General features: G+C 43.1%; 1 protein-coding gene across 5 annotated transcripts in view; it reads right to left on the bottom strand.

Annotated features, from left to right (window-relative positions):
- Positions 1-581: 581 nt before the first annotated feature.
- BBS4 (Bardet-Biedl syndrome 4) overlaps positions 582-23,325 on the bottom strand; it is a 43,235-nt gene continuing 20,491 nt past the window's right edge. For 2 of the 5 annotated variants that reach the window (XM_075099809.1, XM_075099812.1), the window contains exons 4-16: positions 20,226-20,289; positions 19,331-19,442; positions 18,636-18,708; positions 16,696-16,749; positions 14,775-14,902; positions 12,702-12,756; positions 11,119-11,187; positions 9,725-9,877; positions 9,422-9,593; positions 8,878-8,947; positions 5,611-5,752; positions 5,034-5,244; positions 582-3,708 (exon numbers count right to left, since the gene is read on the bottom strand). In XM_075099809.1, coding sequence (XP_074955910.1) covers positions 3,569-3,708; positions 5,034-5,244; positions 5,611-5,752; positions 8,878-8,947; positions 9,422-9,593; positions 9,725-9,877; positions 11,119-11,187; positions 12,702-12,756; positions 14,775-14,902; positions 16,696-16,749; positions 18,636-18,708; positions 19,331-19,442; positions 20,226-20,289 — 1,443 coding nt within the window. In that variant the 3' untranslated portion in view covers positions 582-3,568. Of the gene's footprint in view, positions 3,709-5,033; positions 5,248-5,610; positions 5,753-8,877; positions 8,948-9,421; positions 9,594-9,724; positions 9,878-11,118; positions 11,188-12,701; positions 12,757-14,774; positions 14,903-16,695; positions 16,750-18,635; positions 18,709-19,330; positions 19,443-20,225; positions 20,290-23,325 lie in introns of those variants that run through there. The other 3 variants (XM_075099807.1, XM_075099810.1, XM_075099811.1) reach the window with 2 other exon arrangements.

Genomic DNA, 23,325 nt, shown 5'->3' with positions numbered 1-23,325 from the left:
ATACTGCCCGTATCATAAATCAGCATCCAGTTGTCTCAGGGACCTCAAAACCAGAGTTGTCTGGGTTGAATACACGTTGCTGGATGGACAGATCATTACTCTTGGCTGAAACAAGGTCTTGCTGCTCAGGCATTGCTAGTTGAGTGTCTTCCAGTTTCTTTCTTGTGAGGAGGTCAGGCTGCAGTCTATTTTGTATGATTTAACCTGGTTAATGATACAGCTTTTACTAAAAGGGGGAAGAAAGAGTCCTAAAGCAGATGGTTTCTACTTCCCTAGAAATTAAGCTCATTATTCTTTTCCATCTTAAAATTTCAATTATGGGAGGTAAGAGAAGATTAGAATTATGGCTGATGCCAGAAGCAGGTTTTGGAACATAAGGTGTGATTTCCAAAATCCCTAAATGATTTAGTACAGTCCTGCTGAAAATTCCCTTGCTTAATTTCAGCTGAAAGAACAGTTCAGCCTCATTCTCATCATTAGATAGCATTAAAAAAAAAAAAAAGCTTTCCGTCAAGATACTATGAATTTACTGTATGCAAATCCCATCATCACAATACCCAGTGGGAGGAGAGGGAACAGGACAAGGAACTGCTATTCTATTTATTACCCAACTGTAGTTACATATTTAAAAATGCTTCCTTAGACATACATGAAGCTCCCCTCTGTTCAAATCCAGAAAATAACATGGTGCTACTGTTTCTTTTCATAGAATTGGTTAAAGCACTTCACCAAAATATATATTTTAAATACCTTTACAGTAACTGCAAGTGTTTTAAACCCTATGAGTACGTAAGGTGTAACAGAAATGTGTAACATTTACCCTGTAAAAGCATCCTATGCGCCAAGAAGGTAGCAAGTTACACCAGTGGGACTGGCTGAGAGGAGAGAGATCTTTAATCGTTCCTTGTGTCTCAGGTGGGCTGTAAGTTGAGAACAGTGGTGGGACGAAGGCTGTGCCCACCTACTGAATATCGCAAAGGAGTTTTGTAATGCTACAGTCTAAGGTCACTTTTCTTTCTTACAACAAGCAGAAGGCAGGGGAAAGCAGCTAGTAAAATTAAAACAAATGGTCATGAGCAGATGGAGGGGAAAACCTTCCTGTATCAGCAATGCTGATGGTCAGCTACCTGTAACCACATTGTTCTGGTCACTGTTCCTTGTATTGGAGCTTCCAGGGCTCGAAAGCCTTTGTGATAAAAGATCACGGCAATCAACTGCTTTTGGAAAAAACTGTCATGAACTAAAGTCTTGGGGGTGAGGTCAAGAGCTCCCACCCCTGGCCTACATTTGCTCTGCAATCTTAACCTCCTCCTCACAGGCACTCGGTTACGCTGCAGTAACTTTCAGTGTAAAAAGATGAATGTGAATAAAAATCACTGCACTGTACCTGATTTACACTGCTTCTTGTCTGGTTTGTTTAAATGTGCCAGTGCTCCACAAAAGATCCTCTGTTTTCTTCAACTCCTAGCATGAGGGAAACCTTACAGGAGTGCTACCAGAGGCTGTACAGATATAGAACCAATCAGTGGAGGACAGCTGGAAAAAAAGTCACATTTGAGATAAGCAGGCAGTTTTGGCAATCGAAACAGAGGAGAAAGTGAAGGGTTCCTATTCTTTTAGTGTTCTCCAGGGAGCAGGATAGTACTTTAGTTCCTGGTTGTGTTCTAAAGATGCATTAATATCATTCTGGATAATAGCAGCTAACCACAAAGCACAACTGAAGGATGTTAAATGCAGCCAGAGCCTTGGTCGTGCTGCTTTTATGTTGCTACAGCCAAGTTTCCACTACTAACTTTGCCCTGTTGGACTTGTTAATTATGGAGTGACACATCACAACAGTGGAAAACTAAAAGCAGGAAATATATTTTTAAAAGCTGGGTAGCTTAACCAGCAAATACAGTGAACCCTGAAGCTTCAGTTTTCTTGGGGAAGTGCTACACATTCTGTTTGGAAAACTCAGGTCAAAAGTCCCACAGCAATGTTAGCTTGGTATAATTCTCGGTACACAGAGGGGAGAATGAGAGAAACTAAACCCAGTTATTGACTTTTTCTGTAAAGTATGATGGTCCCACCTTCAGTTCCCAAAACCAATTGTTTTGAGGACCTGTGTTGAGCTCTGGATAAATCCCAGAGGCAACAAATTGACAGTAGCAGAGAAAAGGAAGGCTAGTGTTTTGCCATTCAAAATGGAAAGTTTCAAAGTGCCTCTGTTATCACATGGGCATTGAAATTCCTTGCTCTGCTCACCAATGGGCTGCTTCACTGCCTTGCAGCCAGCGTAAATGATTTCTCCTAAAATGCAACCGTAAGGAGGGCATAACTAAATTATTCAGAGCATGGCTGCTGATGTACTGAAACAATTTAAATATAGCATTGAAGCTGGCCATATCCTCTTTTATGAAAAGGCTCGCTTTTTTTTTTTCCTGCAAACCAATCTTACCCCCCCATGCTGGCCAATACAAATTCTCAAGAAAGAGCTCCAATCACATGAGCAGAGCTTCACTGAGGCTCATTTACCATTTCTTAGCAAACAATTAGGGATCTGGCAGACTTTTTTGCTGCTGCAGCTAGCCTGCTTCCAGAATAACCAGCCTCTGAGTGCTTGCCTTAACTGTGGACCAGCTATGCAGCTTTCTTAGCTACACACAGAAGCTTATGCTTAAAAATAGGTTGGATTCAAGAAATACAGAGTGATCCTGGAATCAGAAGACAAACAGTGCTAAAGAAGCCAGCTCAGTGTGCCATTAGCCTGGCGCAGCAGGTCTGCTTCAGCCATCCATCCTCCACCAGGCTGCCTGTTAATGGAGCAATCACCTCAAGACAAACGAGCTCCCCATTGCTATGCAGCTCCCCTGTGTTTCACGACTGCCACCGCTAAGGAAGGCGTGGGCTTTCAAGTGTCTTTCATGCCCATGACATTGCCCTGCTCAGTAATACCAGCTCCCAGCTGTTTCAGCTTCCTTTCTTCAGCCTTGAGAGCATTTACAAAGTCTTGCCCTTGTGAAACCAGGAAGGAGAAGCCCCTATTTCACAGTAAGCCGGGCTGTGCTAGTTCCGAGCCTGGCTTACTGCTCTGCGCTTGCCCTGGTGAGGTGTACCACCTTCAACCCCTCTCCAAGAGTTTTACCACTGACTTCACTACAGCCTGTGTAGGGCTTCCTCAGCCGCTTACAAGTTCATCCACTAGAAGGGTTTGACCACCTTTGCGATCCAGGGTGCTAAATCACTACTGCTGGCTTTTCTAAATATACTGGATGCCTCAGCATCCTTCTGGAGGACTTTTACCCAAACACTGAAGATGGATCTCCAGCCTCCAGCCTCTTGTAGTAAGCTGTGACCATGCTAATAGCAGCTATGCAGAAACCTCTTCTGATTGCCACAGCAACTGCTTGGGGTAAGGTAGAGACTGTGTGCTAAAATCATTAACAGAAAAACAGCTGCATTTAGACTGACTGAAAGTGGGGTGAAGCTACTGTGGGTCAGGGGAGAAGGCAGGTCCCTTTCCCCACAAGTCAGCAGGCAGCACTGGAGATACTCCTGCACCTGCCTGTCCTGACCAGAGTCCATCCTAGTCCGCTGCCTGCCGGCTCTTGCGCTTTTCTTTTCTCTGTTCCTCAGCTGAGGTCTCCCCAGGGCTCATTTCTGAGCCCGGTTCTGGTTCCAGAGGCAGTGAAGGAGGCTTTGCAGGTGGAGCTGATGCTCCAGCACCTGGGGAGAGAACACAGTTATAGTTACTGTATGACTACACATCTTTTGTCTGTTCTTTTTGCCCTTCCAGGCAGCATTGGAGATGCAGAACAATCACAGCTATTAATTACTCTCAGATTTCTTCTGTCTGGCATTATCTTATCGATAGCACTCAACTCTTACGAGTTCTCCATCCAGAGATCTTACAGTACGCCTACTTCTGCTGAAGGGATCCTAAGGTACAGGATCTCATTCAGCTGGGCTGCTGTGAGAAGTCAGTACAAACCTATGAATTAACTCATGCTTTGGAAGGGAAAGTAGTTCCACTGAAGCTGGTTTATATTCAAGCTGAAGCCAAAATCACAGTATCATTTTCCGTTCACCGTTTTAGCAAACTCAAGGAGAGTTTCCAGGCAGCTAATGTAACTACTTACAGAATAAAATCAAACAGGACGCGTCCATGCTGAAGTTTTTCTATGCTTAGATTTAAGCTGACAACTGATGTTAAGAAGCACCTCCCTTTCCTGATGTGGATGATAAAGTCCTTCAGGTAAAACGCAAACTCCTGTATGTGTTCTTTTTCAGCTTTCCTGACTAAGTCTTCCCTGAATGGAAAGTTTATTCTATGCATGACAGGTCCTTAGGGGTGCCAAAGAAAGAGGCCTGGATTGCACAACCTCTCTCCCGGTTCAGTCCAAACAAGACAGAAAATCATCCCAGTGAGCAATATCTCTAGTACATTCCTCCTCGGAAGCCAAGGGGTGAGAGGAGGTCCAGGCTATGAACAGTGGCTCAGGAGATGCTCCTGCCCAGGCCCAGCAAGAAGCAGCATGTACAGCTATTGGCATAAGCCTTCTAAGGCTGACACTATCTCCTGAGCAGCCTTCAGTCCAGTGGCCCCACTAAAAGGTAATCCAGCAACGTTTGCAAGGGAGGGACCAGGCTGTACAGCTTCAAAGTAATCCAGTTGCAGTTATTTTTGTAAAAGAAGTGATAAAGTGCTTCAAAAAACTGTCCATCATTCCCCTTCTCTCAAGCAGCCTGTTTGTGTATGTCAGCTCCAGGGCTCTTCCAAAGGAAGACAAGAGGTCTGGTTTCTGAAACTACCTCCTTTCCAGAGCAAGATCTCAACCACACACCTCTGCAAAAGCAGGACAGTAAAATGCACTACAGAGAACATCTTCCTTACACAGTTCCTTAATTCAGAGATCTGGGAAAGTTATTACCAAATACTGACATGACTACTGTGTAAGCAAGTCAATACCTTCCTAAACATGCTCAAAGGAAGAGAGATTTACCTTCTCCCTCCCACAGTTCTACTTTAAAGAGAAGCAGAAGAGAAGTACCTGGGGGAAGCTGCATGGTTTTCCCATACCCTGCAGCTGAGGACATGGCTTGGCCCAGGGCCTGGTTAGAGCCCAAAGGCTGCTGAGTGCTGGTGGATTTCCCTAATGGAACAGCTCTCTGCTTGGATTTAGACTCTTTAGAAGGCTTCGTCCAGACCAGGCTCTCCCCGACCTGCAGGGCAGCCCCCATCTTCTGGGCAACCTCCACCATCTCCTCAAGAAGCAAAAAGAGAAGACCGCTGTAAACAGGAACATTTCAGACAATAATAAAGTCAACCACAACAACAGAGCGAGCTGTGCAGAGCTAGCTACTGCCTTGGTGCTCAAGGGAAACATCTCTGCTAATTCATTCCTTTAATCAAGATGGAATCTTTTCTTCCTGTGTATTGATTGAAGAACCAGGCTTCAAAGAACAGAAATGAAGCAGGCAGCTCTCAGCAGGCAAATGCCCTACTCAGAAAATCTTGTAAGCAGAATTTCTTCCTAATAATTGGATTGCAAAGTAAAATTTCCTCCTCATTTGTTGCCAGTCTTAGCATGGCTACTTAGTTCCCGCTGACAACTGTTAGGCATGTACCTCAGGGTCAAAGTCAAGAGTACTGCTCTCCTTCGCTGCATTGACCTTCTTCTCCATCTCCTGGTACTGGCAGAGGGCTCCCTTCTTGTCGCCCTGGTTATACAGCAGGACAGCATAGTTCAGGTTGACAAGGGGGTTGCACCTGCAGCAAACACACAGGATGCATTGCATTCACTGTCAGAACAATCATCCTGACTTGAATAATGCTAAGATGAGCCCAAGGAGCAAAGCTGGAGACACCAGAGTATCTGACCCCAAAGCAGATAATGGGCTACACAGCCAGAGTCCTTTGGGAACACAACAGAGTCTCACGTGCTTGGTGAGAGACCCAGTACCTGGGCTTAGCAAAGTATCCCAGTGTCACTGACAACATAAATGACTCTGCCAATTGCCTCACCCCCTGCAAGGCTCTTCTTGCATGTGGGGATCATCTCAGGACTGTCTTTAGTAAGTGCCTGGTCTCCCAGCCCCTTGCTCCTGGGGCAGGTAAAGCAGTGATGAGGGCTTTCATCATACCATGAAGGCTGATGATCTCTGCTCTGACTTGCCTCAGGCTCTCACAGCTCTCCCAGTTTATAGGAGAGGAGCTTGTTGTGGGACAGGGCAATGGAACAGACCCATGCTTATTGATTGTATTTTACAATCCAACATGCTACAGAACATGCTGTTTACATTTCAGTTTCCTTACCTCTCTCATTCACCCAACAAAGCACACATAATTGTATGTACTGTTATAGAAAAACAGTAGGCAACACCTATTAATGAAGGACTCAAAGAGAAGACCAGCACCACAAATAACACTGTTATCCTGTGCAGTCCTGCCTCCTTTCCTGATACAGAACAGCATATGAAGGTTTCAAAGAGGCAGAATTGCTCCATATATTTTCCTTTTCCACAGCATCCATTTTCTTCACAAGGATACATTAGCCCTGCACAGCAGCTTTTCTGGCATAGCCAGGAAGGAGTGTAAGCAAACTAAACAGGAGGGAAAGAGTGAGCTGACACCCTTGGCTCTGTAACTGGTAAGTGAAGCTCTCAGAGACCTGATCCTTCCTTAATTGCCTGACAAGCCACACTCAACAAACTGCTCTGACTGTTCTTTAGCAGTTGGAATTTCACCCTTATTTTAGAGAAGCAAAACGCATGTGTGTTATCTGACAAAGAAATGAAATGCAAGAGGGGCACCAGCCCCAGCAGGGAAGCTCCTGCAAACACTCATGCATCCTCGTGCAGGCTACAAGATAAGATCTGGAAAAGCAGAGGTTGCATTTGGCCGGACAGGAGACGTGCTGTCGAGGGGTGCTCAGAAGACCACTGTCTGACTGCAGCTCACTGCGGACGAGCTGCATACATGTATCACTGCACACAGGTCAGCGAGGGATGCTTTGTAGTTTGCTCAATAAACGTTAGCGAGAGACTGGTGCCCTCTCCTGGAGCCCAGCAGGGATAACGGGAGCCATCCAAGGACTCCAGCACCCATGCCTGCGAGGGACAAGACAGTGAGAGCATCCTTTGTGAAAAGTGAAGAAGGGAAGGTTTCTGCTAACACTGTTCAATAAATAGGAAGTGTCATCTGCAGGCCATGACTATCCATCCTTGGTAAGTTATATGACAGCACAGCAAGAAAAAAGACCATTAGATTAAATCTGATAGCATTTATAATCATTGTTTTTCCTTTGACTGAGAAACTGGAACACTAATCCTGCCTCCTTGCTGTCTTTGCCAGAGCAAAGGAAGTAGTGCATGAAAAAATAAATATGAAACCCCCATCTCTTTGCAAACAAAAAAAGCAAAAAAAAAAAAAAGGCAAAAATAACCAACACAACAAAACACGCAAAGAGCCAAACCCACAAAACATAACATTGAAAATAAAGATCAGACAGACCTGGGAACAGCCAGTTTTACAATTAATTGAACCTTATTGAGCTAATTTGTCTTCAAGAGCTGGAAGCAATATGACAGTTAGAAAAAAATCAATAGCTAAATAACCACAGAAAAAAAGGATAGCTGTGAGCTAGAACCAGTAGTAAGAAGTAACACCTTTTTTAAAGATTTTTCTAAGATGCTTTCCATTCCAGACCCCAGCATGGCACCCAGGACAAATGTCACAGGACTGCTATAAAAGTATTTATGACAATGGAAACAAACACAGCTATGTTCATCCCAGCCAAACAGTTCATAATATGCCAGCAAAGAAAGCCTGTGGGGACATGGATTCAGCCACACAATAACAGTCTAAAATATACAGCATGTCAGCTGAACAAGCCTAACAAAGCCTGGACATTTCTCCCAGCAGCTGGCATTCATTTTTGCTTTGAGGAGGTTTTATTTTCCCAGTTTGACTATATAGCTGTAGCATCATAGCAGTGCCAAATACTTAGGCAAAGTTGTAGAGCTAAATTTCTATTCCTTCTCTTCGAGCAAAGCATGCAAACTCATGACTAAGCAGTCAAAGCAATCTTTTAAGGCCCTGTACTGCCTTGCTAGGCGTGGAAGGCTGATTAGGAGAGCCAGGCAGAGGAGTAGACTGGACTTAAATGAGTGACGTTGGTAGAAATGACTGATGCATAATTACAAAACGCCATGTATTGCACAGCAGTGCATTTATAAATCTTCAACCATAGTTTGCACAGGTTCAGTTCCTCTGAGGAGGTGGCACAGACCTACTGATGTTTGAAACAGATGTAGAAGTAGTATTTAAATTAAACCTGCTTTGTACTTCTGTTGATGCATAAATATGAAGAACTTCAGTACCAGATGTACGCCAGCTATCCAGGGCTAACTGATTCAAGAGCTCTGCCATGCATGCAAGCCATGTAATACCCAGTAAACACCTGAGAGCACTTATAGCACCTCTTCGCAAAGAGAACTACACTACAGTGTAAAACACTATTTTTTGAAACCTGCTGCCCTTTATTATGGGTTCAGAGACTTCCAGAAATCCCAAAATAAAGCCTGGCTGGTGCACCTAGTTAGAGAGGACAGAGGGAAAGGGACCAGCATCTTCTCATACCACCATAGATGGGTCTATGATAGCTTTGGGTCAGACTGAAACAAAATTTCCCTTTCACTTTTCAGAACTGACCTGAATTTAAAAAAAAAAAAAGGTGTTTTTTAAACAGTGTCTTGCACAGCTGCAGGAATAAAAACATTTCCCTATCACAAACCATTTAGCATCAAAGTAGACAGAGGGACAAAGCATGCAAAGGAAACCAGGTGAGGGAGGCAAAGCAACACAAACAACTGACAGCTATGATTAAGACTTACTTGTCCAGTGCCACAGCTTGCTCATAGGAACGTCTTGCGTTCTCAATGTCTTCAAGGTTTGTCAGAGCAACTGCACCAAAGCAAAATGTACACACCCAAGTTGATACTTCACCAGGACTTCATTTTTAGGACAATTCTGAAGGTCATTACATCGTAAAATAAGTAGGTGCTACCAGGGTTGTCTGGACTGCTGCCATGATTAACCCTACTAATGTCACTTCTGACAAATATTTGTCTCACTTGATCCCAAAAATGTCCAGTGCTAGAAATCCACACCCGCTCCTTAGGCAACCCAAACCCAAACTCTTACATGTAGCAAGTCTTTTCTAATGTTTAATCTGGATCTGACTGCAATTTAACTTAATTAGCCAGAGAGAGAACAGACTATTCAGGCTTTATACCTGCCAGTGACCTACTGGCAAGCAGCTTCCTAGTATAGCCTTTATCCAGCATTTGTTTATTTCAGCCCAAACTTTTTGTCTCTATAACATTGCATCTACTAAGCTGGATATCCACTGGAGCTGGATAATGGAGTGTTGCATACCTGCAAGGAGCATATACAGCTCTCCCATCTTAGGCTGGAAGTTGATGGCAGCACTGAGGAAGTGGAAAGCAGATGCATACTGCTGCATTGTGAGGTGGACTAACCCCAAATTGTACAATATCTTCCAGTCAAAGGGAGCCAAGTAGTTTGCCCGCTTCAGGCAGCTGATAGCCTTCAAAAAAGGAATAAGCGTGCTGTAACGCAGCCCATCCAGAACAGACCTCCTGTCTCTGCCATAGAAGGAATCTTGTTCTTGCACGCAGTCAGCTACAGATAAAAAAAGAAAAGAAACCAGATACTTACTGCTACATATTTCTTCTTCCCGAAGAAGCACATCCCAATGTTGTTCCATAGCGGGGGGCTTTCAGGCGCAGCGCTGGCTACCATCCTATATTTGGAGAGCGCAACATCAAAATCTCCATGGGCCTGCATCATGCTGCCAGCTGCCAAGGTAGCCTTTGAGAGAAGACAAGTGACCAGCTGAGGAACTGCATTTCCCCAAATACAGTAAGAAGAGAACTGGACAAAATTAATAAACTAAAGCCATGTCAAGAGCAACCATTTAACTTTTTCAGGTGTTTTTTTTCTAGGGGTTGCCAAGACCAACAGTGGGGAGCAGATGGGGACTCTACAATCTCCCAACATAGCAGAAGACAGGGTAAAGAAGGGACTCGGAGTCTGCTTCTTCCTGTACCATCTCGATCATAACTGTCTCAGAAATATTATAATGTGACAAGTGTTTAGGGTGTGTTTTGGGGTAGCAGTAGTATCTCCTAGGGTCAGAGTCTATGAGAAGATCTATGCACTAAAAGGGGTTTTTTTTTACCAACAGGCACAAATAGAAATAGTTCTAGCGCAAGCTACCCCGAAAGTAAAACATACACAAGCTAGACATATGCAGCAAAGCTAGCGTAGTTCACACTGACTAGTTGATACCACAAATTAGTGGAAATATGCATGGGGAATAAAAAGCAAATGATTGTAACACACTATATTTAAACTACACTAGTTAAGTCCTTTATAATATTTCACGGTGACAAGTAAAATTTCTAAGTGTACAGGTGTTTTCACAATAATATTCAGCTTGCATTCACATATCATTTGTCAACCTCGCATTTCAATACTCCACATCATTAACATAGTACAGAAGGAAAAAGAGGCAGAGAGGAACGAAGTAACGTGGCTAAAAAGGGAAGCGGTTTCACAGTCAGGAATGAAACCTAGATGCCAAGCTCAGCTTTCCAGACCAGAGCCGAGGAAAAGCCATGTTTGTATGCAACAGTCGGAAGCACAGTGTTGTCAGCATATGGGAGAATAATATAATAGAATATCACTTCTATCTGTGCTCCTGAGTCACAGGGACCCAGGAACGGCTCTTTGGATTTTTGAAACAACGTCTAGAACATTTTCCCTGCAAAGTAAATTCCATTTGTTTTAATTTGCTTGTGACTTCAGATTCAAGATCAGAGAGATCAGTTCAACATCCCATATTCTGCCTCCTCCTCTTTCCGTACCTCCACACCCTGCCCAGGGAAAGCTCCCAGAAATGTATTTTGGAGAAAGCTTTCTGGGCATCATCCTTTTCAGCCTCTCCAGGCTAAGACCCTGGATAGAGATGGCAAAGTTCTGATATTGGAATTAGCTTTAAGAGGTGTCTCATCATCATTCAGCTGGTTTGTTTCTACTCCTCACGATACCTTATAGTTGCCTGGGTCGTAAGTAAGCGCGTTTCCAAGGTGTTCAAAAGCTTTCTGGTAATCCCCAAGCTGGGAGAAGAAGTAAATAAGCATCAGAAATTCAGGAATAAGGGGGATTAAGAAGGAGAACAGACACATGTTTTTTGGGCACTAGAATTTCTGGTTCACTTAAAACAAATATTCAGAAAAGTGAATTTTACAGTGCTTCCATTACATACACATGTTCTTGTTTGACAATTTACAAAACAGATTCTAAAAATGTATTTGGCTGGGCTAGATTCACTGTTCTGACCAAAACAAAGTTTCCCATATGGTTTATGCTCTGACTTTTCTATGCAGGAGCAAGCTCTGGGCTGATACTCTTCTGCTCATTCCTCTCCTCCAGAAAAGAGGCTACAGATTGCTACACTGCACATCCTTGACTCCCTCACCACACCTTCCTCACTCCCCCAGGCACCCTTGTCATGGGAAAAAGGCCCCCCTCCTCTTCTAATAGGCTGTGAGTGTTAGTGGGCATGACTGTGTCCATATATAAGCACATGTCTGCTTCAATTCCCTTAAATCCTATTGTTTTCAACTGAGTTATGCCAGAATTGTACCAGTCAAAATAGGATAAAATTCTGGATACTGGTGTCCCTTCTGGTCACAAAAATTGATGAGAAGCCCATCTGTCACTCCAGCTTATACTGATGCATCAGAGCCCAGTGCCTTCTGCAATTTTCAGCAAGTGGGAAAGTTGTAGAAGCATCTTTAAAACTCCCGAACATGATTACGCATCCAGAGGGACATGACAAACTGAACAAATGAATCACAGCACAGGGTCCTGGGGGCTAAATTCACAGGGAGAATGTTATACTCAGACTTCTGTCTTACAGATCCCCCTTCCCATGATATACACCCTTCCAGATCCACACTTACCCACTTAATACATCCAAGCCTGCTGTTGAATTTCTCTATCTCTAGAGCAAGACAATTTTTTTCAAGATCTACATTTTATTCTCGAACATCTAAACAATTAGGGAGATGCTTAAGGATCTTTCCAAATCAGCAACTCGGTGCAAGTTTTCTAGCCCATCAATCCTTTCCGGCACTACTGCCTGTTCTTCTGTGCTTGCTCACTCTTTGGGAAGCTTTTGGAATAATCAGGTGGTCCTTCCAATGCATTTTACAGACCCAACCAATAAGCCTGCCTTTGTTATTTAAATTGATTCTGATCATCTTCTATGGTGCATTAACACTAACGATTTCATGGATGCTTTCGTAGGAGAATAACTTGCTAGACTCCTGCTCCAGAAGCTAGGTAATAGATGGTCATGTTTTGTTGTACTTGGAGGATTTATAACAGAATCAGGGCAGTTGCCAAACAGAATTCCTGTTCTGGCTCACGTCCAGGATATCAACTTGCTTTTAGCAGCAAAAGGAAAAAAGAAGATACAGAAAAGCAAGCACTATTGTACTAAATGCAGTCTTTAGAGAAACATGACCAAGTCATAGGAAGGTGAATAGAAATTAACTCTATAATAAAAAAAAGCGGGCATTTTGAAAATAATTAAGTTCATGTAATAGCTAACAGTCTTCAGTACCTGCAAGTAAAGTAACCCCAGTGTTGTAAGGAGGTCTGTATTTTCTGGCGAAAACCTGTAATACAAAAGCCAGACAGCTGCATTGTTTGTTAGCCCTTCTAGAACCAGGTAAAAACAGAACATGGAATTACGATGCTACATTATCCTTGTATCACTTTAGTAAACTAACTGTTATTATGAAATGCAAATATTAGAACAATTGCCATCATGGGGACTTCCTTTGAACAATATTACACCTAAGCTTTCAAAATGTCTTCCAGATACAAATAAGAAGTCAGCATAGCTCAGTGAAATAGATCTGGATGCATAACAAAATAATGTGGGTTTGTTAAGCTTCAAAGCGAGTCCACAACAGTGACTCAGAAATACAAAATGAGATTGTCCATCGTCTCCCATAAACCACCCTATAAATCCATCCCAAACCTCTTGGGCCATGTAGGACAGGCAATCCTCAGCATTTCTGATGGATCCTACACACGCCTCATTGTTAGACTTCTAATTTACCCTATAAAAAGATTACAAACCTGGTTTCACAGACCAGCTCTGGACTGCTCACCACAGCTTTGTGCTAGACTGCAGCCCACAGACCAGAGTGCTTAGACAGGCTATACCTGGTAATGTATCCCTAGCCATACACACCACTCCATTCAGCACAGAGAAGCTTGAACATATATGTCCCGAGGGCTTTCAATTGCTGTATGCAACTCCCAGTCCTCCACTGCTATATGAGATTCACACAGCAATGTTGTGAACCCTTTTAAAAGCATCCCCATTCCTAGTAGCTTTTGAAAACATAAATAGGATGAAAACAACAAAAAAAGAAAAAGCAGAAAGAGATGTTGTATTTGTGGCCTCACTCACCTTAACAGAAGTTTTCAATTCCCTGCTATCAAGACTTAAGAAGTCTAATATGCAGACTCACATCAGCACCTTTAAACTTCAACCAGAAAAAAACTGCCTGTGCCTGATGATATATACACACAGAGCAATGACAGACCATCCTGGAGCTGGTAATGCAGGGAAAATGTCATAGGCAGATGAGGAAAAAAAAAAAAGGAAACACAGGAGTGAGGAAGAAGGCAGGGCAGGGGAGCACTGAGATAAATGAGAAAAAACTTCTTTACTGTGAGGGTAACAAAGCAGTGGAACAGGCTGCCCAGAGAGGTTGTGGAGTCTCCCTCCCTGGAAAGAGACGTTCAAACCCCACCTGGACACGGTCCTGTGCCCTCTGCTCTGGGTGCACCTGCTCAAGCAGGGGGGTTGGACAAGATGATCTCTAGAGGTCCCTTCCAAGCCCTACCATTCTGTGATTCTGTGATATAAACCTGGTAAGGTGCTTAGCAAAGATTATTTATGTAACAAACATTCTAGATTAGTGTCAACCCAACACAATATACTGTCAGACACCAGCCAAAAGCAGGTGTAGAAGGAATCAGTATGTGAAAAGAGCGGTACAAAATGTAGATCCTCCAGTGGCTTCCAACATGCTCCTGCTTTTCTTTAGTGTCTGCCTCCATTACAAAACTACATTTTAAAAGCATTGGTAAATCAGATGCTCAGGAATGCCCTAAAACAAGATAGATCGGTACTGAGAAACAGGGTGGGAGAAACTCACCATGCACCAACCCATCTCTACTCTGCCTACTCACATGCCTTCAAACACAAATCACTCCAAATGAAAACAGTATGCGAAACCCAGCAACTGATTTTTGACAGATGATCAGGGTTAGAGAGACACCTGAGGTTAGATCTTTTTGACAGATAAACCTTTGGGATTTATGAAGCCGGTTTTGGATAGGCTTGCTCCCAGGCATCTCTGTCCATTTGTTTTTCCACTTTTTTCTGGCAGACCTTCAAACATTTACCTTCTTCCCTGACACATTGTCAGCAGGAGGAGGACTACAGCTGAGAGCGGAGACAGCTGAGGAGCTTGAAAGTGCCAGCTTTGCACAGAGACACTATAATTACCATTAGCTTTTTAATCATGTCCTCAATTCAGATCTGGGACACCAATCAAATTTCTTCTGGCATAGGATGGGACATGGGCAGATAGAAAAAAGAATATATTCTTACTCTATGGCTTTCTTATAGACTTCAATGGCTTTATCCGTCTCCCCCTCCAATAGGTGAATTTTTCCCAGCATCATGTAAGTCAGATCATGTCTGTTGAGCTCCAGGGCATTGTTTAGCTGGTCTCGTGCCTAAACACACAATCACAGAGAATTAAAAAAAAGTTATTACAGAGACCTCAGTGAAGCAACAGCCTAACAGCAATCCCCAGCAGCTAGCCAAAGGGAATAGCTAACACCTTCTGAGCTCAGAGAACCCTGCTAGCAAAACCAGCCCAGCTAATTGTTGAAACGAGTTCTGCATCAGGAGCCACTTGCTTCTAGGGACAGAAAAGGCAACATGGCATGCTTCAAGCCAAAAAAAGAGGCAATGACCTCCCAAGGAGGAGAGGAGCATGGGCCTGTTCTTGTATTTGAATTTGTTTGGTTTGAGGGAATCTCCAGATTTGTTAGGTCAACAGGTACATTACAGTTTATTCTTTGCTAAAATGCTTATTTCAGCAATAAGCATGGATTGCCAAGTAAACGAGGAGTGAATCAGCTCTTGTGAGGCACACACCAATACCCTCCAACAGGAGACACTTTGAAACGTGTCCTCCTCTTACTTCCTCAGGCCTAGCCAGCAGGACAGCAAAGCATGTTTGCTGTTTCTGAACATGCGCTATATTAGAAAGTGAAATGCTGACACAGTAATGGAATTCTGCAATATGGGATATTTGTTACCACCAACTACTGAAGAAAGAGTCATCCCTGAGGGCTTCATTATATTTCAGACATCCTCCTGGAAGTATTGCTGCCCAGGGTGACCAGTACATCTCAGATTTATGGAAAAGCTGAGAAGTCAGCAGGTTCCAGTTTGGAAGGCAATACTGCAGACAACAAATCTCAAGAATGAACCTATACTCCAGAGCTTCTTGCTTTACAGTGATGCCTCGATCAGGGAACACAGCAGGGCTTTGCTGCAAGGGCCACAGCATTCCACCAGAATCAGCAGCAGGGAGCAGTTGGTCCAAACTGGGAACAAAAGTTTTCTACATGTTGGAAGCCCACAGGATCAGAGACAGCTCAGTGTTCACCATGAGCACCCAGGGGAGGGTTAAGTGAGGAGCTGCGAACAGCATGCTCAGACCTGGGAACAAAACTCTATTTCAAGCTTCCAAGAAGTTCTTTACTAGCTACAAAGCTAATAAAGTTAGTGCTGCCCACACTGCAGCTATGCTTTTGTGACTTTTGCTCCAGGCTTGGTGCAAAAAGAGCTTCAGACACAGAAGCAAATTCTTTCCATGGAGGAAAAAAGGTGCCTGCTGCAACTCCAGCAAACAAACCCCCCATAACTCTTCCTTCTGAATCCTGCCAGACCCAAGAGGCAGCAAGATTTTCTTCAGAAACTCTCTGCACAAGGTGCAGCAGCTTGAGCTGTATGCTGGGGAAATGGTTTGGGTCATTACCATCACACATCTCTTTCTTCAAGAAGATAGAACTGGCATGCTCTACAGATTGCTGCTCCTCACAAAACCAGCAGTGTTACTTCCCTAGTTTTAGAAGGCTCAGACACAGAAGCAGGTCTTGTTGGAGCACAACTGGTTTTCTGTCTAGTTTGAGGCAGCTCTTTGAGGTTTCTCAAACATTCCTTTTAAAAACAGAAATGCTGTCTGAAAAATCCTAGTTCAGCCAGCAACAAAGCTAACCTCAGTTTCACTCTTAGCCAACTTCACTAACTTGCAGCTGACTCAAAGTAATTCAACATGCAAATGGAAACAGAGACAGCTCACAAACTTTTGCGCCCAGAAACAAACGCTGAAGCAAAAAAAACTTTCTCGATACCTATCACTGCAAATGATCCATTTCAAACTACCAAAGAAAGTGAAATTTCTGGGAACCCTGCTTCCCATTTGTCAGGTAGGTAAAAGGACCATTTGCATTACCTTGTTGAAATGTTTCAGGTACATGTAGCACACACCCAGGTTGTGGCTGATCTCCTGTGTGAAAAAAAAAAACAACCCAACAACAAAAACCAAATCACAAACAAAACCAAATCAGCATGAGGTTTGAAATACGTGCTACATTATCTACCAGGGACAAGAGTCATCACTGACCTGGACAGCGAGACCCCTGTGCCTGCCCACACCCTTCTGGCTTTGTAGATCAAGTAAACCTATAAATTCAAGTTGCTTCAGGACCCTACAGAGCTTAAGTGTGATTGTACACAAAAGACTACAGGCCACTGAGACAAAAACACAGAAATTATGATGGTCTCTTGGGAGAAAAAGGAGCAAAGACTGGTTTCTTCACTGAGATGTGACTCAGTTCCCAGGGGTATCTCTGAAGCTAGAGAAGTTGCCCTTCTGGGTGGCTCTCAGTCTAGCTGTAAGGTCATTAGGATATGCACAATGCTGCACCCAGCTGGACAAAATTTGAAGATGTGCCTAACTTGCCAACATAGAAGTCAAGCACCAGAAGAGCATATTAAACAATTTTGCAAAATAATAGAAAGATCACTTAAGGATCCTAAGCACTCCAGTGACACCATAGGAACAATCATACCTCTAATTCATCACCAATAGCTTAACAGACAAGCTACTTGCCACCCTCCCCACCCTGGCACATCTTGGGAAGCTGAAAAGCGTGGTCCACTAGTTCCTCGTTTCTATTCTGGTGAGCATTTCACTGCTTCATCAGTTTAGACAGCTTTGACCCCTAAGAGCAAACTCTCTTATTTCCCCATTAACCCTCTTAGAATGGTATTTTCCTCCACACCATCTCTCCAACTGTGGAGAACAGTAATGAATCAGTAACTCCTGGTTATTGAGGCTTGCAGAATGAGACAGTGCAAGGGAAGAGGACAGGCTGGCTCTACTTCCAGTGCTGAGCCAGGTATGGGAAATAACTAATCAAAATACCCACTGAAGTCTGCCTGCTGCAATTGTAAACAGGGTTATAGTCACACCAAACATATACTGCAAGTAGCTTGGTTAGCTAAGGGAATGCAGACTTGAAAGACCCACAGTATAAAAAGTTTCGGAGTTGTCTGGCACAGGATAAGTTCAATAATACCAAACATATCCTTGTATCAAGTCTGAATTTTAGACGTACTGAGCACCAAAAGTATGGCTAAAGTCAGCAAGCACCAGATGTCTTAGGGAATGAGATCACATGTAGAAACAACACTTAGAAACAACACTTCCGCAGGCAAAACAGTCACCTGCAGAAGGCTGCCCACAGCTAACTGCAAGCCACATCCTCTCTCTCTCACCCACTGTCACACATTTCCCTTTGCAATGCTCTTCCTTCACTTTTGTCTTCTTACATAGAAGAGCTAATTTAATGATTGCTCCTGTAGCTATCAGACTATGTTTTGTCAAAACAGGTAATGCTTGGTAGGTAACAGGTAAGGCTTCCAGCTAGTTTGAGATTTTTTTTTTTCAATGGTGTTTTGCATTACAAAAAGATTCCCAATTATTCAAGCAAGTTTTAATGATAACTGAGGGTTTCCAAACAGGGAGCTACTTCCCATGCTTTCCTTAATGTAATTTAACTCTTCATACTATATACGGCTATGTTAATACTGATACTTTGCAAAGCTCAAACATGTTGCTTGATTCTCTGTGCCCCAAGACATGGTGTGTGGATTTTGCAGGTAGAAATGAGGCCTCACTCCTGTGATCCAAACCAGATGCTGCAGAGGCTCATCCATGCTCGTGAGCCTGTGCTAAAAGGCAATGCCTCTCAGCCCTGCAGCTCCTTGTCTGCTCAGACTGCAAGCAGCGTGAGCTCACCTCTGTTTGGAACAAGTTTGCAGCTGTCTTTGTAAAACTGCAGAAACATCTGCATACTACAATAATCTGTAACTCACTGAAACACTTACCCAGTCCTTTTCATCGAGTTTAGCTGCTTCGTTGTACACTTCAATGGCTGCCTTGTGCTTCCCCAAAAGAAACCTGCAAAAGAATTTAAATTTTTATTTTTTCTTACTCTTAAGGCCTACTGTGCAACCACTATCACCTTCGCCAGTGAGAAATGACACTATTTGCTAGCTCTCCAGAGACCCATGTGAGAAGCCCTGAGAAGTTTACAATCTCAGCAATATTACAGTATGAGCTCCGCTCCCTTTCAGGGCCAAGGTCATCAATCCTGTGAGATGCTGAGGCACTCCCCAATGTTACTGGAGATGCAAGGAAAATTCATAGGCTCTGCAGTCTGCCTTTGTCTCAAAAAAAAAAAAAAGAGACAGGCGATCTAACTAGACACTCAGTCTGAAAGGAGTCCATAGGGCAAGTCGACACAGCTCAAGTCAGCACCCTTAGGTCTGGAGCTAGAAATCAGTGTGTTGCCTCTCTTGCTTAAAGCACGAAGAAAAAGAAATACTATACCAGCCAGGCAGATAACAGAGATTCTGCTTTTAAGGGTAGCCCACACTTATGGAAGCCAACTCAAGTGTTGATAAGGAGGAAGCATGTTTGGAATTAAGCAGCCTGGGATTCCACTTGATGCTCAGGGAAAAAACCAAACATGAAAAGTCCTGGGTGCCACAGCAAAGAGAAACAATAAATCACCACTCACAGCGATCGTGCCACCTGCTTGAGGTTGTCAGCGCTTCGAGGGTTCAAAATGGAACATGTCTGAAAAAGTTCAAGAGATTCTTGAATTTTCCCCTCCAAGCGAAATATCAAAGCTGTAAGACAATGTATACCAGGCAAATTAGTCCATTACCTGCACGAAAAACGTGCCTCTCTGAGAGCAGGGAAAGGAGGGGGAATACAGATATGTGATAACAATGCTCATTTGGTCTTTCACCTGGAAAGGCAGAATCTGTGTCTGAGGGCAGAATGACAATGCATGCAAAGGACTCATGCTGGCTTGGAAAAATTTCTGGTTTTCAGAACAAAGGCAGCTTTAAACCCTGGCAAATTGCTCATTAAGATGCAGTCTGGATTTCCCCCACCCCCCCAACTTCTACAGGCTGCACTATGTCCTTGGCCAACAAATCTCAGCTGTCCTCTACCGTGGCACTTTGAATTGCAACACCAAGTCTTGGGGCACATTTTTCAAGGGACAAAGGGCAGGACAAGAAGATGATAACCGTCCTTAAAGCAAACAGTAAGACAACAATCACCTGAGGCAGGTAGCTCTGACAGAAAACATGCATCTGTAATAAAACCAAACACACAACCCAACCACACACTGACACACTAAAGGCCAAGAGCCCATGGTCCCAGAAAGAAGAGATGACAAACTCATCAATACAGAGAAAACAGAAAACTTACTCTGCCCATCCATGTGAAAATCCTAAACTTCAAAACTAGAACTAGCAAGTAGGAAAAAAACCAATTATTTTTTACACATGAATTCTATATGTTTCTATCATCTGTTCCCCTTCTGATTGTTCACGGTATCTCAAATCAGAAGAGACTTGTTTTAACAAAGCTGAGATTTTCAGAGGCCTCCTGTGACATACCTTGAACGTAGACTGCATATTCACACAGTCCATGAGACTCCTGGAGCTGCTCTTTGATGACAGCCTGAAATGACAAAGTGCACAGAGAACATCCAAAATGCAGTCTCCCTCACTGAAAAACCTGTTAGCTGGTTCACTATTACCCCTTTACTAAACTGCAACATGACAGCTTTCTGCAGACTATAAATCCTTCAAATATTTTAATAAAGGCAAACCCTATGAAAGAATATCTATTTCTGACTGACCAAATACCTCCTACAACCTTGATTTGGAGAATTTTTTGTACGTGCTACATATAACTGTGCTATATCTGTGCTTACTGCAGAATGCCCGAAAATAACTTAAATTTAAACATCATGCAACATGTTGATGGACACAGTTCTTCCTTATGTGATGGTAACACAGGACACAAGAACTACAAAATCTGTTTAATCAGAATTTGTGCTTGGAAAAGTTTATTAATGCAGAACTTGTAGCTCGTTGCTGTAATATACTACATTAAAATGCTATAAAAGTTGTAAACTTTCATAACTTTAACAAAGCTAATGACAGAGATTTGGTTTCAGTTACAGAAACCACAACCTCACGTATAATGAAGGCACTGGACTGCAGCTCGGACATCTACAAGAGTGCACAGAAGAGTGCAAGCCTGTCACTGTGTGTGAAGAGCACTGTGCCAGCAATACTGTAGCCCTTTTAGTACTTCTCTGTTCATTCCTATTACCAAAGATAATTAGATACTACCTGGGGAAAATGCCACAAGGAATCCCTGAAAGCATCCTGTGCTGATAAGGGTATCTACTCCAGGCCCTTTGTGAAGAAATAAATTGAATTGGAGCAACTGCAGCTGAGTCAATGAAAGCCAAATGAACAAATGATGAGTACACGGGAAAAGGAAGGGGGGGGAAAAACCTGATGAAAATGTAAATTTTTGCTGGCTGCATTCATGCAGCTGACAGTTGGGGGTGCGGTGCAGCCTGGCTATATTCCATGGTCACACATGACCCTAAATTATAAAACTGGTCAAAAAGAGTGACATTTGGGAGGACGACCACTGTGGCTGCAAACCAAGTGCATCATTTCTGCTCTGAGACTCTTCTTTTGCTTGGAAGTGGAAGAGACAAAGGGCTGAAAGAAAGACTTCTGGGCTAGCAATAACCTGGTGTTCATCTGGCACTTCTGTCAAGTGTATGAGTAGCACCAACATCCCCTGCCTCTGAGACAAAAACAAATGAAGGACCTGAAAACAAGGAGGAAAACTGAACCTCAAATATAGTACACAGAAGGAAAGTGGGTAAAGGCAAGGAGGGTTATTGTTGAGAATCCTCACTCGTAAAAAAAAAAAAACTAAAGGGAGGAAGGAAAAGGAAGAACAAGTCTAGGCTGCTCTCCTCGTCAGATCTGTATCTGCTAATATATCTATATTATACTCTTTACAAAGTACATTATTACAGGACATACAGCTCAGACATAACCAAGCATCTCCTGAATACAGATACTCTATATTGTGCTCCATCTACATAAAACCAGTTTCTCAGAGCAAGAGAGGGCAACAGAGAGCTATCTTTTAGAGAGATCTGATTAATTCTGTAAGCCCTAAAAATCCCATAGCAAAAGGCCTTGAGCGGAGAAATATGATCTGTATTCCCAGCTTTTCCTCCCAAGTTTATTTAACTCGCCGACAGAATTTAGACGTACTGGCAGGAGACCAACCAGCATGAGCGATTTTAATTAATTAAAAGCATCTGGTAATTTTAATAATTTCTTCCTCGCACATAGAAGCAGAAGATTTCTGTTGTGAAAAATGGTTAGGGGGCAGGGCTGGAATTGATGATGCAAGTAGAAAACACAGTTTATTAGCTTTGCATGAGAAGAGTGAGAGCTGAGTGACAAACTCTGCATAGCAGAGCCAGTCTCTCTTCTCTCCCTACTCCTCTCTGCCTGTGCGATCACAGGGGATGCTGTAGCCGCAGGCTCTGGGGGATGTTTGCCTTGCATCTTGCTGGGTAGAAGGAGAGGTGAACCAAACAGCCAGCATTATTAATCTCTCACTGTAATGAGTGGAAAAATTTGTCAAACGCTTGGCAACGTCAAAATAGATGCAGGAGTGGCACTGTAAGGGTTAAAATCAACGTAAGGCCCTCAATTTGGGGAGCTAGTACTGGTAAACAGTTTTTTCTTGGCCTTTTACATCATTGAAAAACACCACACTAGAGAGGAAGCATTTCAAAGCACTGAGTGGGAAAGAAGGTCTAGCAAGATCCAAACCGAAACTAAAAGCATCGCAGGTCGCTCATTTCTTAGCTGAGTCTTAAAAGAAAATCAATGGACTTTAACAAATACCCAAACTATACTGAAGTCAAGGAGTTAACACAGTTCAAGCCATTGGGGATACTGTCAATACCTCTTTTTTTTGAAGGCATTAGCCCCAAACAGCATGTTTGGGAATGCCTATGCTTATCATGTATAAGGACAAGCACTTGGGGCATTCAGGTTATATCCATAACCCCACGTAACACCAGCAGAGACAGACAGAGGCTACCAGAGGACAGCTTAGACCCCCTAAGATATGAATTGCTTTTGGACGTGCATATGACTCCACAGAGACTGAAGAAGCATCCTGATATGCTGAGGTTCCTGCCTTCTTTGGGACAAATCTAGGCCTCAGAGCACACATCCATCACATCTGAGTGAAAGGATGGAAGATCATTTAACTAGCTATGGTCTGGTGCCAAACTCTCTCAATTTTTTCCCTGTATTTTGCTTGCTTCCATGACTGATGAAGATGTGGAGAAGTCAACATTGCCATGTTATCACCCACTTTATTTCCTCCGTTTTCCTGAGCTGTACATCTTTTCTGCACTCTGCGATTCTACATCCCATCATAGCAACAGTAAAAGTACACAATCGGAGACCAAAAAATGCAGTCAGATCTATGGAAAAGGGAAACAATTTTTTATTTAGATTGCTAGTCTAACTTTTTTTTTATATATATTTAAACCCTGATCTGAGAGGAAATAGCTCTGTTGATGATACAACCCTCTGGCTCCATTAAAAGGCTAAATGAATTTCCTCTGGCCTGCCACTTTCCTAAGCACCC

Source organism: Phalacrocorax aristotelis, chromosome 7 (assembly GCF_949628215.1).
Source record: "Phalacrocorax aristotelis chromosome 7, bGulAri2.1, whole genome shotgun sequence".
NCBI classification, from domain to species: domain Eukaryota; kingdom Metazoa; phylum Chordata; class Aves; order Suliformes; family Phalacrocoracidae; genus Phalacrocorax; species Phalacrocorax aristotelis.
The sequence above is the reverse complement of the archived record's forward strand: the minus strand, read 5'-3'. Positions and strand labels throughout refer to the sequence as shown.